General features: G+C 39.7%; 1 protein-coding gene across 4 annotated transcripts in view; it reads left to right on the top strand.

Moving 5' to 3' along the window:
- The window catches only part of LOC146325270 (A-type voltage-gated potassium channel KCND3-like), a 142,705-nt gene that overhangs the window by 117,473 nt on the left and 8,947 nt on the right, over positions 1-16,285 (top strand). For 2 of the 4 annotated variants that reach the window (XM_084721175.1, XM_084721176.1), the window contains exons 4-6: positions 11,289-11,390; positions 15,032-15,064; positions 15,225-15,317. In XM_084721175.1, coding sequence (XP_084577301.1) covers positions 11,289-11,390; positions 15,032-15,064; positions 15,225-15,317 — 228 coding nt within the window. The remainder of the gene's footprint in view (positions 1-11,288; positions 11,391-15,031; positions 15,065-15,224; positions 15,318-16,285) is intronic. The other 2 variants (XM_084721177.1, XM_084721178.1) reach the window with 1 other exon arrangement.

The raw sequence follows: 16,285 nt of genomic DNA on the forward strand, positions 1-16,285 counted from the left end.
GTGGGAGAGAGACAGCCCCTGGTCCGTCTCACTGCACAAAGGAAAGATACATGAGGATGCCACCAGTTGCTGTGTGCCACAGGAGGAGCACACAGCTGAAACGCAGACACATATTCTCTATTCTGCCTCCCTGTAGTCATCTATGCCACTACTTTTGTTCTACAATGAATTTAAAAGTGAGTTTAAGTCTTTCCCTGTCGTCATGCATGTTCCTGTCAAGTGATCTGAAACAAAGTGTCCAATCTGCAGGGGTTACTGCTCAGTTGCTCCTCGGAGCTTATTTGCATAAAGGTAATCATATCCTCAGGTAGGTCTAATTACAAATTCTGAATAATACACCTGAAAGAGGGCAAGATTTAAATGGAGAACCACAAAGGGCAAGTAATACAGAAGGATTAAAAAAGAGGTGGGCAGGAATTTAAATGAGATTAACTTTTAAGCAGGTCTATCGTATTCTCCTAGATCAGTTTCTCTGGTGCTGTGAGGAATATGTCATTACAGCAGGTCTTTTCAGACAGACTTGAAACCAGCTTTACTAGGATAAATGCAAATAACCATTTTACCCATTCACTCAAACATATATGTGTATGCATATATGTATACAAACTGCAACAAAACGATCAAAAAGACTAAATTAAGTGTTTGTTTTTTATTAAGAACCTGAACACAGTGATGTTACATAAAAAGTCACTGAACACTGGTTTTGCTGCAGGCCAAATTTCAGGCAGGAATGGTAAAAACCTGAACTGAGGTCTTGAATAACCACTTAGATCATTTTTAAAGCTTCTGTTCTTCCAATATGATAATTAAAGGATATTTAAAACAATCAAAAAAGCATCAAAGTATCAATACTTTTGATAACCATAGCCATACAAGTCATATAGAGAGTTTCCCTCTGCACTGGCAGAAAAACACTTGATTTTTTCCCCTATTAATAATTTTAATTTCCCAAAAGATAAGAAAGACATGATCAACAGTCAGTCCAGTTTCATGCCCAATTTGTCACATACCCATGTTTTGTCACTGCCTGACTCATACATATGTACCTATTAGTAGCTGAAAGAGACTTACCAAGCTTTTCAGATGACTTCAGTCTAAATCCTTCTAACATAGTATAACAAGGCAGAAAGTCCACATCCGGAGGGGATGGGGTGGATGGATGGTTGACACAGTACTTAAAACCAGAAGACCAGGGTACGAGTCCCAGGTAAACGTTAGTAAAAGTTTTAGGTACATAATGTTGCATGCAACATATGAATTTTGTCTTGCAAGTTCCTTCAGTAATGTCACGTGACATAACTTAATTACTGTAAACCCAAATATGGTCTTATCCTGAACCCACTCAAGTAGATTTTGTGCCTAAACCTACCCAAACTGCGACTGTCTCACAAAGGTTTTTTGTCTACATCTGATACAGCTGCTAAAGCATATTGTGAGCTTCAGTATCAGACGCTGAGGGACAATGACAAAACATGTGACAAGCTGGAACAGCATAATCTACTGAGACACACTGAAGACATCTCAAAAAACATACTTTATGATGACACATACGTTAAGATAGAAAACAAGGCCTTATTCTCTCATGAGGGCTCATAGCGTGCCGGGTACCCTGTGCCCCCAGGGAGAGCCAAGCTTGTGGGGGAGGTGGGGGGATGGTACAGGTTAGCAATGGAGATGAGGCAGCTTTCCTGCCACCACTCATCTGCCACAGTCTGCATGCCAGTCCTACATTATCACCCCAGTCATAACCAAAGGATAGAACTTACATCAGTTCATGTCTTACTCACAATTATTTAACACATGCACATGCCTACTTTATAATCAGTATTTTATTATATTAATCATAGATTCTCTAATGACAGTCCATAGGGCACCTAGCCCATTATTGTAGTTTTTAACATTTAAGGCTGCATTTTCCATCCGTAATAGTTTCAGGAAGTCCTTCAGCCAGTTGTATTTAATATAGCAGACTAGTTTATGACTTCAGGGGTTCATAAATATTGTCCTCTTTAGAGATAGAAAGGCTATTCTAATATGGTAGAAATGGAATGTAATATTCATACGTTTTTTTTTTATTAGTGTACAATCACCTGAAAATTAGAATGGTTGTGTTTTCATTACCTTAGAATGAAGCCGTTATATCTACAGAGGGTGCGGTTCCTCTTATGTGGGGACTGCCATGTTGCACCATTGTGTTTCTACGGTAGCCCAGAAAAGACAAACTAAACACTGGTCCCACAGAAGTTTTGTGTATACTGTAGGTTCACCTCCATGCTTGGAGGGAGAGGATGGGGTGACGTGTTTGCAATCTGCCAGCTCACTTCTGGATACCACTAAATGCCACAAACTGGTCCTTTAAGAATCATAATATCTCAATCTCCACAAATCATCCACTAAAATATAAATATATAGATGTGTGCTGAGTATCAGTTTCAGGATTTGTTAGCCAAATGTTTTTTTTAGATTTTGTGATTTTATTGGCATATTTTTGGCAACACAAATTATACAGTTAAGTAGCTTTTTCAAATATTGTCGATATTCTCCAAAAGCTGCCTCGGGGTCTTTATGAAGGCTGCTGTCCATGAAACATCCAACTCCATTACAGCATCTGACAGTGTAACATCATTTGCTGTATAATATTCTCTCTGCTGTCTGTACAGGTGTCACATCCCCTTGACCACCTGCCATGTGTCAGGCTATCAGGCTATTATACCATTACAGTAGTCATATTAAATCATTGTTACATTATTTTTTTAATTCAGTTATTATATGAAATATAACAAGATGTTGTATTTATTGCTCCCTGTTGTTTACTTGTATATACTGAGTAAGCTGCAAATGAATTTCCCTTCTTGGAATCAATAAAGTTGTTTTAATCTTTGCTTTTTATGATTATGCAGTTAGGCGGGCTTGGTGAATCAGTCCTAAAGCACTTGTAGGAGCAAACATCAGAGAAAAAAGTAAATTTAATGATAATACAAAAATGTTTTTGCATGAAGCCCAGTGTCAGGTCTTCAATCAGCCTGTTGTAGCAGATTTAAGTGTCTTTCTGACACAAAAGTCATTTTCTTTATAAATATGCTTGTCTCATCTAAGCAAAGTTGTTGATTGTCAACAGAGCGGAGAAGCTCTTTGTTTGATGCTTTTATTGAGTTTATTCCACTATGCTTTATTTCCAAGACAGAGATTTGGTAAAATGATACCCCACAAAGACAAATGCAGCTTGTATCATGCAGAGTTAAACACTTATGGTTCTTTCTTTGACAATATGGCTCAATAGTAAATCATGAATCTCGCCACTGGTGAAGAACAGCAGCACACTCTATATCTATCTGTCATAGGTTCCCTTTTTTTTTTTTCAGGCGTCTGTGACGATCCATTTGGCCATTTTTTTATTTTATTGTCTTGTCTTTTTCCCCACATTGACTGGAAATCTTTCCCCGCTTTGACCAGTTGTTGTCCTCAAACTTAGTGAATGGTAAAATTACTGTCTGTTTCGGTTCATGAACATTGCATTGGCCCGGGGCTTACATGGCAGAAACCGAACAAAACAAAAACAAGTCCGCCTGCCTCCCTCTCACTCTCACTCCCTTTGCTCTAAATCATCTCACTATTGTTTTTAGCCCTTCCTCAGAAGGTTGAAGTCAAAAGGTGGAGATGACTTCTGCTGAGAGTGTTTTGCCCTTCTAGACAATCAATAAAGTCGTCTGCACTTTGCAAGAAGGCAGACCAAGAGGAGAGATGGAGTGATGTTGACTGGGGACGTCACCGAGGGAGGTCAAGAGTACCGCTATGAATTATGTCCCCTGTTAAAAAAACGCCCTAAACATCAGCATCACTGCGAGCAGAGCTGTACTTCCCTCTATAAAGAGGAGGTAATCCAGGCTTAGTAAAGGTATTTTTTCTCTGAGTGATGTTAGTCCGAGGTTAAGCTGTCTGTACTACACAGGCAGACATCTGTGGACCAGAGGTGTCAGAGGACTTGATTTCCCCTGAACCAATTCTTGACATTGTGCTGCCTTCACTAACTCCCAGACGGATTTGCTAAAAGTCTCAGTCCTCCCATTTGTGTCTCTATCTCTTGAGCTGTGCTTACACAATATTTCTTCCAGCGTATTTTTCTATAAGATACTAACTATCACCGATCCCATTCAAATTTTAGATTAATCTACAATTGCTTAGAGTGGGAAACAATTAAATGTAAAGTATTTTCTGATATGATATGCATGTTATTTTAACATTAATAATAAAATCCCCTGCAAGAACCATCACAAAAAATAATCATAGCCTAAGGGAAAAGGCTAGAAATGAGCAAAACAGTTTGAAACATAGCTATTTGTAGTAAGTAAGGGTGCTTTGTGTCAAAAATTTAGTTATAGGTGCTGAGACTAAAACATTACAACTGTCCCCAGTGTCCCCTATTTTATGTTTATCAAATTCTTCATTTATTTGACTGATAATGACAGACTAATTATTTGTATTTTAATGTAGGCAAATTTAGTTTGATAGTTGCTAATCACCTAATTCCACAAAAATGTAACTATAACTGTGGCGATCTGACTGCCTATGGCTGAAATAGGTAGAAATTGTCTCATTATTTTTTTCCTTTCGTGTAAGTAATTTTGAAAAACATTTAAAATGAAACAGACACTTTTAGGAAATGTCAGGTACCAGTAACATTGAATTTTTTAATTCAACATAATTATTGCACATATAAATGTGAAAATGGTCAAAATGATCACCTTTGCAGTTCTAGTATTAATCAGAATTTAACTTTTTGACATGCACAAATTTTTCCACCCACTGTGAGGCCTCTTATCTGCCTGAAATATAGAAAAGGAAGAAGAAGTAGAATTTCCATCCTTTTCAAGATGAACCCACATCATATCCTTCAATATTAGTTTCTTTAATTCTATCACAAAATTAGTATCCACTGCTGTCCAGTTTTGTTATTGCTGTGTTTCTGTTCCTCCCAGAAACTTACTTGTGACACGTCACCTCCCTCCACGTGAAGCAGATGTGTGCAGAAAGAATATATTTATTCCAACCAGGGAGAAATGATTGTAATAAGTATTTACATGGTAATTATTTTACTATTGAACAGATTATCAAAGGTTTACACCGACGCACTCAATCAGATGGAAAATTATTCATATCAGCCAGTTCAGACCGGTCTTTTCTGATTGAGGTGTTTTCATTAAGCACTTTTATTCTGATTAGGCTTTTGTTCTGGTTATTTGTGGAATATTAGGGTGCATGTAAACACAGCTTCTATCTTTGTCTTTGTGTGTGTGTGTGTGTGTGTGTGTGTGTGTGTGTGTGTGTGTGTGTGTGTGATTGTAAAGCAACATACCTCAGACTGACTTATTTCCTTGTGGCAGAAATGTCACAATGTATAAAAGCAACTCTTTAGATGAGTGGCAGCTGCAAAACAAAATAAGACTCTTCCATGGCTATTTATATGTATGTGTGTGTGCGCTTGTGTGTAGGTGTGTGTGTGTGTGTGCGTGCATGTGTGTGTGTGTGTGTAGAGACGTGCTTCCTCATCAGATGGTCTCCTTCTTCACTTGTACGGTTCCAAGGCAGGCCTGAGGCAGAACCTAATCTGGTCTCATAGTGCGATTGCTCCACTTTTCACTCAGCCAAATCCTATACAGTGTAGCAAAGCTGTAACTCACAAGGTGCCATGAATTTTTTAACTTTTACTTTCAATAAAAAAAAAAAGAACTTCTAAGAAAACTTGCTGGCATTGCTCAGCAGAGTATGCCATGGGAGCTGAGTGGATATGTAGCGTTTTTTGATCAGTCGAGGATATATGCCAGTTTAGATCCCTCAGCTGGCAGCGAATGGTGTTGAAATGAAGCATTTGTGCTGGCTTGCATCCTATAGCTATAATCTTTAAAATGTGATTGATCCTAAATTGTGGCTCCGTGGCAGGAAAGAAGAGAAACAAAGAGGAGAAAAGGTGTTTGGATCAGTTTGTTGGCCTTTGGGTGTGTGGAAACATCTGGACCATTTCAACCAGTTATATTGAGCGTCACTAATCCGATTTGTTGGCAGGTGTTGCAGTATTTTTGGCTTTTTTGAAAGCTACTGTTTTTCCAAGTTGTTCGCTTTAAAGTCCAACTAAAATTCAATTGCACTTTTTTGGTTTGCTCCAGCATATATAACTGCTCTGTAATATATTGCATTATTTGTCTCAAGCTACATAGATAAGTAACTCTTCTCCATACAGCCATACCGAACCCTACAAATCTGCATAAAACAGTAACATCAGGCTTCTACATCCTCATCACTGGCAGGGCACAGTCTAATTAAGTATCCAAGTAGTGTATTAAATGTAAGCTACTGAAGTGAAAGTATTTAAATGGCTAATTATAATACTGTGTATTCATTTCATGTAGCGTTCAGAGGCTGTACAAAATGTTGCCATTTGCTCGTGGGGTGCACTTTGAGAATCTATGAATTAAACCCTCATTTGTTTATGAAATAATACCTTTATAATAATATTAACTTTACCTACCTACCTACCTACACACACATACATATACATGACAGCAAGGCAAGAGCAGGATCCCAGGAGGCTGTATAACAACAGAAAGCATGTCAATATTAATAAATACAAATAAAGTGAAGAAATCAGATAATGTCAGTATAAATAAATATGATTAAAAACAGTAAAATTATTAAAAAGATGATTGAAGCGACGTCTAAAAAGTGGGTTTCAAGAGGGGACGTAGAAGACGTCACTGAGTCTGCGAGCCTTGTCTCCTCATGTTCACTCCTGAGGGTGAAAGCACAGTCAGCAAAATGGTGACATTTCTTTATGTTCAGTACTTTGGAGAGACCGCAGACAAATTTTTCATTGAAAGTTTATCTAATTATGTAACAAACACCTCGCGCTGAATAATCTGTTATATGACAGTTTTCTGTGAACCTGTGACCTCATTTATATTCTATGTAAGGAAAGTACTCTTACAGTACTGTGTGCTGTGTATTTGAGTGCCCGTGTCTGTGCATGTGAATATATGATGTATGTGTGACTGCAAGTGTCTCTGTGTGAAGGAATGTGCAGCAGATACATCTTTTGGCCATGTCACCTTCCACATGGTGTCCTGTGTGTGTGTAGGTGTTAATGAAAGCCTTGTGTCCATGGCTCCCTTACACTCCTGTGTGCTCTCAATGATGCTTCAGCAGCAATTCAGGCTCAATCTGTCGTGCTGTGGCTCTGCCTGAGAGCACAGATGGGCCTTAGACACAAGCACCCAGGGTCCCAGAGGCTCCGGGAATCTATCAGAGAACCACAGAAGTAGATTCAATCTCACAGGACATGTTCTTAACATCCCCTCCATTACCCCTGCGCTGCCTGGCAACCATCGCCACTGTCACGGGCTCCTGTTTGCATGGTGACCCCAGAGAGACGATCCCATTGGTTGAGCACAATGCCAGAACAAAAAGTAAAAGACGGGTTATCCCAAAGGCCTGTGGGAAATGCTGTGCCAGCACAAATGTACATAGGTGTTAGAGTGTGAGGGCACAAAGAGAACGAAGGAAACTTGTCAAGGAGAGCAGGAGGGAGTGTGAAAGAGAGAAAAGGATAAAGATGGTGGAGAACAGGAGATAGTAAACAGTTTGAAGGGAGCTGGGTTATTTATTTATCCTTGATTTATAACTAGTACAAGGAGTTTTAATTGGTTGATTCCTCTATATGACCTACTTGGGCAAATGAGACCATCAGAAGGAGTTTGTTTACATTTTCCCAGGAAAAGTTACAGTGAGTAGTACGTTAGCCAGGTAAATTTTTATTTAGATCACTTTATTTTTGACGTTATATGGCAGAGGAAACACTAATGCTTTTGTTCACATGAGGCTCCACAATCAGCAAAATATAAAAGTTCTTTGTAGTTGCTCTAACCAGGAAGGTCTCATTGAGATTAGGGCCTGGCTGATACTGGATTTTTCATCTGGCTCATAATTTAGATACAATATCTTTTCTGCCAGGGAGTCCTTGTCAAGATGGGTAGAAAAGATAAATGATTTCATATTGAAGAACAAACAAGAGACAGCGATTAGAGACAAAAGACACATCACAAAAAACACAGGAAACACATACAAAACATACAGGAATGAGGGGCCAAAAAACAATCATGGTAAATAATGGCACTTACTAGAAACAACCACATTGTTCTGTCAAAACTGATTTTGAAGTCCTTTTGGACATGTCAAGAGAAGGCAATGTTTACAAGTTAGGTATGTCAGCTCCTTCAAGGCGTGCAGGCTGTGAAAGGAAAAGGCAGATTTACCCAGTTTGGTTTGGGTGGGTGGGATCATGGGTAGAATTTTCTCTGATCATCTAGTGTTACAGCCACTGGAGTACACTGAAAAAGAGAATTGCTGGACCAACTTTAACCAACATTCAAAACATTGCATTACCTCAGCTACTACTAAAATATTTTTTTACAGTGTAATATGTCAATGTGACCCCCAGTACTGGGGTCATTTGCCAAGTAAAGCTTTCTGCAATAAAACTATAGAGTAGTTGCTGTGCATGTGTGTGTGTGTGTCAACATATGCTTCTGTTTATCTCCCCTGCTTCTCTTTAGATTACTAAATCTCAGCATGAGCTACCTGCAGGTCAACAAACATTACCGTGTTTTAAATGAAACTCAAGTGAGGGAATGAGCTTGAATTACCATGCATTACCATAGTCTTAGTGATCCAGGTATTTCTACTGGTGCTCTATATGACTCATATGTATGTATGGAAATTCAGCTCTGGAGATGAGGCGTGCATGCATAAGCGCATGTGGAGATATGCAAACACACATCCACACACTCAATTAACCCCCCAGCGGTGCATGGGCCCCCCTACTAAACGAGCTCTGTGTCTGCTCATCATTTACACAGCTCACATTATCCTTCTACCAATTTCCCTTCAATGAATCCGTCATTCTATTTTAAAATTCAGAGAGCGAAGCAACAGAAACACACACGATTTGTAGCTGCACAGAGCCTCCTGACACCCAACTCTTGACTTTGACGAGAAAATGGCGGGCCTTTGAGAAGTGAGTGACTCAGATTACACTATCCTGTAAAAGCAGTTGTTCTGGTAACTGAGAGATTTATTGAGAGCCATATTTTCACACACAGGCCTGTGTACACAAACCAATGCACACTCAGACATGTTTTCACACACATTCAGTGGACACAGCGCACTTAGTAGAGCAAAAAAACAGGATGTCAGATAAGAATCCTTCCACTGTGTCGGAGCTAGATTACATAAGGGTTCCAAGATGGTTCTTCTTGATTGGCTTTGGTTCTATTTGGAACCATTTCCTTCTGAAGAGCCTTTTTTGAAGAAGGGGTTCATCAAGCGATCTCTGTAAAACAAGGCCTCCATTAAGAACAATTTTCATCTAAACAACCCTTTTTTGAAGAAAGAGTTTTGAGTGTCAAAGGCATCCATCCATCATTTACCCAATGTTGACCCATTCTTGAAATGGTATTTTAAATGTAGATGTATCTGGAGTCCCCCTAATCAAGTGCCTCATCTGTAGGTCCCCCTGGGTTGGTCCAAGATGAAACCCTTGGAACATAAAAGGGTTCTCAGTAAAACCCCCTTGGTGGATTCTAGATGAAATAAAACCCTGGTTGGAAAAGTGGAAAGGTTCTGGATAGAATCCCTGGATGGGTCTTTTCCACCAACATGGAACTGGCCTTCAAGCACCTAATTTTGAACCATCCTAAGAAATTCTACCAAAAAATGAATTGGTTCAGAACCTGAAAAGTTGGTTCTCAGCCGGAACAAACAAAACAAAACAAAACAAAACAAAACAAAACTGGTGTTTCTAGGGAACCAGAGTGGGCATGTCATATTCTACAGATTGTTCTGTGTTCGATCATCTGTCAATGATTTCCGTGACATTAATGGTTCCACTCAAAACTGGTAGAAACAGGGGCTGGTTTACTAGATAGCACCAAAGTTCCAAGGATCTTGAATGGAAACAGTTCAAGAACCAGAGCTAATTTTGAGTTAAGTGACCAGGTAGCATTCTGGGTTGAACCATTACATCATAGAAAGGTTCTCTGTAGAACCTCTCATTTGGGCTCTAGGTAGAACCCCTTGAAAGGGTTCCCAGTGGAACCTTTATAAAGGGTCCTACCAGGAACCAAGAAGAGGGTTCTTCTACACGTACAGGCCAAAGAACCCTATATGGTTCTAGGTAGCACCTTCCTTTCTAAGAGTGTAGTGATAAAGAATTCACTGCAAGGACCAGAGTGTATCTGTTCTTCCTCGTGTTCCTTCTCGTCTTCTTGTTCATCTCTGCCTCACGGAGCAGATTTGACAGCGTGAGAGAAAGCGAAGCAGAGACGGGTGTTCAGGTTTGATGACTCGAGATGCATTTAAGCTGACACTAACGATGTGGAGCATTATGGGCCTGGACACCATCTTGATTTATTTCACTAAACAAAACCACTAACGTAGCAGCACAGCAGCACGCCAAATAAATTGAATTCAACTTTTTATAAATACGGAATGACACTTAGCTGCTTAATTCATGCAGGATTTACCTGCTCTGCTCCTGGCTGCCTCTCTAACTGATTTTCAACCCAAGGAATGTGTTATCGTGTAGTCACCATAAATCATGCATAAGTATCACAGGAGATCAGAGTGAATTTATCACGGGAGATCAGAGTGAATGCTCTAGTAGCACGTGTTTGATTTGATCTATAAGATCTCAACAAAAATATGAAGCATGTGAAAGTACTGCAGTGTTAATCGGTGCAAGGGCACAGATCTCATTACAACTTAGGGGAGTCTCACCTGGAGTTATCTGCTAAGAGGGTTCATTCAATGTATGTGAATTATGCGTGTTAAGATACGCACTGCTCCCAGCAGTCTTTCAGGTGTTTCAAGTCATCATCATCACTGAGAGTCTTTTCTGATTTGCTTTGATGCCTGAAATGTAAAAAGTTTGATCTGTCCGGTGAAAGGTGGGACCTTAGTTTTTTCACAACATTAATTTACTTAAACAGTAAATCATAAAAATAAAAGTTTTTCATGATGTGGTGTTGAGGATGAATTAAGGAGTCTCACAGCCTGATGAAAGAGGAACAAAGGAGGTACTTAATGTTTTTAGAAGTTGGGGTTCACTTTTTGCTTCCTTCCTCCCCAAGAAATGCACCCAAGAACGTGGGATGTGTCGGGATGATACCCAATCATTCTGACCTAGGCTGGTGGTCTAGGCACTGATTAACATGTGACTTCTATGGTCTCTTGCTGTGCAGAAAGCCCGCTTGGCCAGGATACGAATATCCAAGACAGGGAGCTCCAATGCCTTCCTCCACAGCAAACGCAACGGCCTATTCAACGAAGCCCTGGAGTTCACGGTAAGACCAGCCGCAGACATTACACTGCTTCACTTGAGTCCCATCATGGTTTTCCTCAAGATTTCCCAACCACATATAACATACTGACATTTGTAATTTTTGGTCGCACTTTATTTTACAGTACACTAATAAGGCATAACAAGCTGTACTTTGTATCAAGTTAGACAAAATAATGGGAAATAATACACCTTAGTTTACAGCACAGTTCTGTTGTAATCTGTCTTTAATTGCCCTCTAATAAAATTTTATAAGGATCTAAAGTTTCTAATTCTGTTTAATAGAGAACATATTATTTCTAGTTTTTTTCTTTGCAATTTCATCCAAAGTATGTTTTATTTACATCTTATTAGTGTGTTGTAAAATAAAGTGGGAAATAATTTTTTCACCCGACCTCTGCGTCTCCTTGGAAAAACGGTTCTGAGGATTTCAGAGCGGGACGATAAATAAAGTCATTGGATGCAGCCCTCTCTTGTCCCTCCTTTAATTATCAGTTCTTAGAATGCGCCCAGCATCCCATCTCGCAGTGATCTCATTCGATAAGCGGCACTTCTAATGTGAGCATCTCTGAGCCCAGCTGCCCAGCTGAGGAACAGGCTTCGGGCAATGCAGCGGGAAATGTAAACACAACTCAAGGATGTTCCTTGCCTCACCAAAATGTTGCGGTTCACAAGCACTATAGTGGCCCGGGGCTGACACAGTGCAAAAACAAAAACAAGTGCTTCTTCCTCCCTCTCCCTCTCTCTCTCTTTATGTGTCTTTATAGCTCTCTCTCTCTCTTCAATACGATTGTCGAGGACAGGAACTGAGCAGCACCAGTGCTTATATTCAAGCTATGGCTGAATAATGCATTGAATTCATACTCATATGGCTTTAAGAGACAATATACTGCGAAGCCTGCAGTGTAGTTTATATAGATGTGGTAATATACAGTATGTAGCATTTATATATGTGCTTATGTTTCAATGTATCTTGATTACAAGCAAAGGTCGTGAGCAAGGCTTGGCTTTATAGTATATCATGAATGATAAAGTTATTTTATTAAAACTTTAAGATTTAAGATTACTTCTTGACGTAAGTGTTGAGAGAAACTGAGTTACAAAGCTTGCAAACGTTTTGTAAAAGCAAGAACACTGCTTTTGCTGTTTTATTTATAACACACATAGTTTATTGGTGTCCATCCCTATGCAGATTTGGTTTTATCTGAAGCTACTACAAGGAGTTTTCAATTTCACAATGAGTTTTATTGTCAGTAATGTGGATATGATGACTAAGGGAGTGAGGCAAACTATAGAACATCTAGAACAGTCTGGTAAGTTCAGAAAATTTCATCACTTTGCAGTGATGTTGCCTTTAAAACCAGGAAAAGACAACACTTATGTCATATCACAATACATAATACAACAATCTCTAAAATCTATGTAGACACTATGTAGTCTCATACCACAATATCAGTATAATAATCGATATATTACCCAGCCAGTCTGGATGACCGGACTGGTTTTCCAAACTCTTAACTGTGAGCAGTCAACAGTTCATTTAAAGATATATGGCAGCTCAATAAAGTGTTAATTGTTGTCCAACTTAATATAATTCATAAGTAGCTATTTACTAACAACATGCACAGCACCATGCAGTGCACCACAGTGTGTTTTGTCACTCAGCAGATCAAGCTGTTTCCAGTCTCTACAGTATGGTGGCCACCTGGGTGGTGAGCCATAGCCGCCTCCAGACAGACTGCTGATACGGACATGCAGTTGCATGTATAGAGAAGGACAGGAATAACTCAGCCTAAACACCTGTGTTTTACTGCTGTGTTAGGTACAGATAAGCAGCGTGAACACAGGTGAGCGGTCTTGGCGAAGACAAACCGAGTCATCAGCGCAGGAATGTACCCTCTCAGCAAAGAAGCTTCTGCTTACAGCACCAGCCGCCCGCTTAACAAACAGAAAATTGCTACTACAAATCTTCCAAACATGGCATTTTACTTGCCTTTCGGCAGTGCTGTGGAGCATGCAGGATCAGGGCAGCATTTTTTTTTTTACTTTGTTTTTTTATAAACAGCTCAACTACAGATTCTGCTGGCAAAGACTGATGCAACCCATTGAAAGTGTATGGAAAAATACTGCTTCACTTCTGACAAGAACAATGATGGCCTTCTGCAATATACTGAAGAGACGTCTTCCCAGGCTCCAGCTAAGGCTGTTATGGCCAATATTTACCAGAATAATGCAGAGAATTCTTTGTTTTCTGTGTACAAGACCTTCCCAAACCATGTTTAGATGTCAGATATATAAGGATAATAAACTTCAGATCTTGTTTGCAAATAATCCGTTGAAGATAAATTAACAGGAAATCTGTTCCAAATATTACCTGTCTTCGAAACAGAGAGTGCATAAAACAGATTCAGAAAACAGAAAGTTAAAACGCTTGTATTATTGCATTAAAGGGATGGTTCGCTTGTATGAAATACTTATCAATAGTCAGTGTATCACTTGCAGAAGATGCCGGTCAACACGCCCCCAGTTAGAAGCAGAAGAGAAGCTAAGCAATGAACGCTATGAACACACTCAGAAACGAAAGGTTAGCCACTTTAAAAAGCTCCACCTAAAAAAAATCAATATCAGTTTAAGTGTATACTCTATTTTCAATAGCCAAATATTGCTCCCTCGATACCAACCAAACTCCATATCCGAAATTATTCATTTTACATCCCAGAGCGCTGGAATTGCTGGTCTACCACTGCCTAAAGCAGTTAGTTAGTCTGTTTTCAAAGGGTAGTTTGGATTCATATAGTCACATAATACACACAAACAACTGATCAAGGCAGAGGCAGACCAGCAACTCCTGTGTTCTGTGTGGTAAAATGACTGTGCCTGTGGAGTTTGATTGGTTTGCAGAAAATTATATTTGAAAATATTCTAAATATAGCATACACTTAAACTGATATCGACTTTTTTAGGTCAACCTTTTTTAAGTGACTAAATACCTTTTGTTGTGTCTACTGTATCTAATACACTGATTATCTAGTACCTCATACAACCATATACATATACACTGACAAATATAAGCAAATGAATTGCTGAATATTTACCATCAGATGTTGATTTTATTGTTTTTGCTGGTTTCTTTACTTTCTTGGAGGATCCAGGAGGCTCTCCAACTGTCCACTTATTCTGTGACTCACCTCACCACTGCCCAGAAATGAGCCTCCTATCCAAAGCGTCACAGAAACTGGAGATAGCGCCCACTTCTTTCACGCAAAGATACACACACAAATAAACACATAAACAGGCCGCGGCATAAAAAATAGGGAATATGGAAAACAAGTCATTAAGGAGTTGCCCGTAGCCAGGCTTTGCAATAACAGAGATGGAGGCAAAATGTCATGATGGAAATTTCTGATATGAATTGTATATACTGTATATCCATTAGTTGTGCCAGAGGTCGGCCTTTCAGCACAGATCAATGCACCAGCTCCACTGATGTTAGCCGACATGCCTCTCAGGGTCAGAATAGTAATGTTCCCTGTGTCTGACTGGCATGACTGCGGCCCTGACAGGTGTCTGTTCTCCGTGCTGACCTGTGAACACCAGTAAAACTCTACCTGTCTGTTCTCCTTTTGTCTCCTCCTCCAACTCAAGCAACTTCCGTACAAGATGAACCTTTCAGATCAGGTACTGAGACAGCAGCCGGCCGCGCACCTCCCACATCTGATTAGTGTCTTCCTGAAAGAAAATATAACAAAGCGCTCATTGTGTGTGTGTGTGTGTGTGTGTGTGTGTGTGTGTGTATGTGTGTGTGTGTGTGTGTGTTTTTTTTTGTTTTTTTTTACAGAGTTCCACTGAGGAGGAGCAGCGGTTAAGCAAGTCTACCTCTCTATTAGAGAGCCAGCATCACCACCTGCTGCACTGCTTGGAGAAAACCACTGTGAGTCCACACACACATTCAACTTTTTTATGTTAATGTTATCATTAAAATAACTCTATTAATGATAAATCACATTTAAAAAAATCACATAAAGATTAAAGTTATTGTTGTGTAGATGTTAAATATGTATTTAATATCAGGATAAACCCCAGTTTACGCAGCCATCCCTACATTTCTCTCTAGCTGAGGCTCATTAGGTGAACATAACTGACAGCCAGGCTTAATGTGTATAGATCTGCACTATTTGTTTGTGCTTGGGCAAGTGCAGCTCACTGTAGCGTGATGTCCGGTACACTGCCTTTCCCTCATGATACACGCTCGTCTGCCTATATGTGATACAGACACGCTGTCTGTTTCAGCCTGGCGCAACTCTGAGCTTGGCAAATAAAAGGATCAAGCACACGTTGCTGCACACACCCAAACTCTCATTTTTCACCTTGTATATTTGTGAAAATGGACTACATGAAGGTCAGCATGAATGTAGTTGAAAGTGAAAGTTAAATTGGAAATAATTGCTTCTTTTGGACACTTGAGGGCAGCTGAAACAAGCTCTATACGCAAAACAGTAATGTTATCAGCTTTAAAATTGATATGAATGCATTAGCAGTGTGGTAGCAGATTTATATTGCATCTCTGCTTGTGTTGTTTTATGTAATCTTGGCATTTTTGAAAATGAAGGTCACCCCCAAATGTATCCCCGACATGTAAATAACAATTAAAAAAAAACAAAAAACAGTTGCCTATTTTCACCACTGACTGTAAATAAAGACTGACACATCTCCACTTCCTCCCACTGTGCAAAAATGAAGCCAAAATATCCCAGATAGGAGCGCTGCCATCTTGCGCTGGTGACATTTAGAGCCAGAGTCTGCACATCAGGGTTGGAGCCGTGGTATCAAGGTCCCGCCCATACAGCGGGCTGATTCAGTCGTGATCAAGGCGCAGCTGTCAATCATGATATGAAACGT

This window comes from Lutjanus erythropterus, chromosome 6 (genome assembly GCF_056507025.1).
Source record: "Lutjanus erythropterus isolate fLutEry1 chromosome 6, fLutEry1.hap2, whole genome shotgun sequence".
NCBI classification, from domain to species: Eukaryota; Metazoa; Chordata; class Actinopteri; order Lutjaniformes; family Lutjanidae; genus Lutjanus; species Lutjanus erythropterus.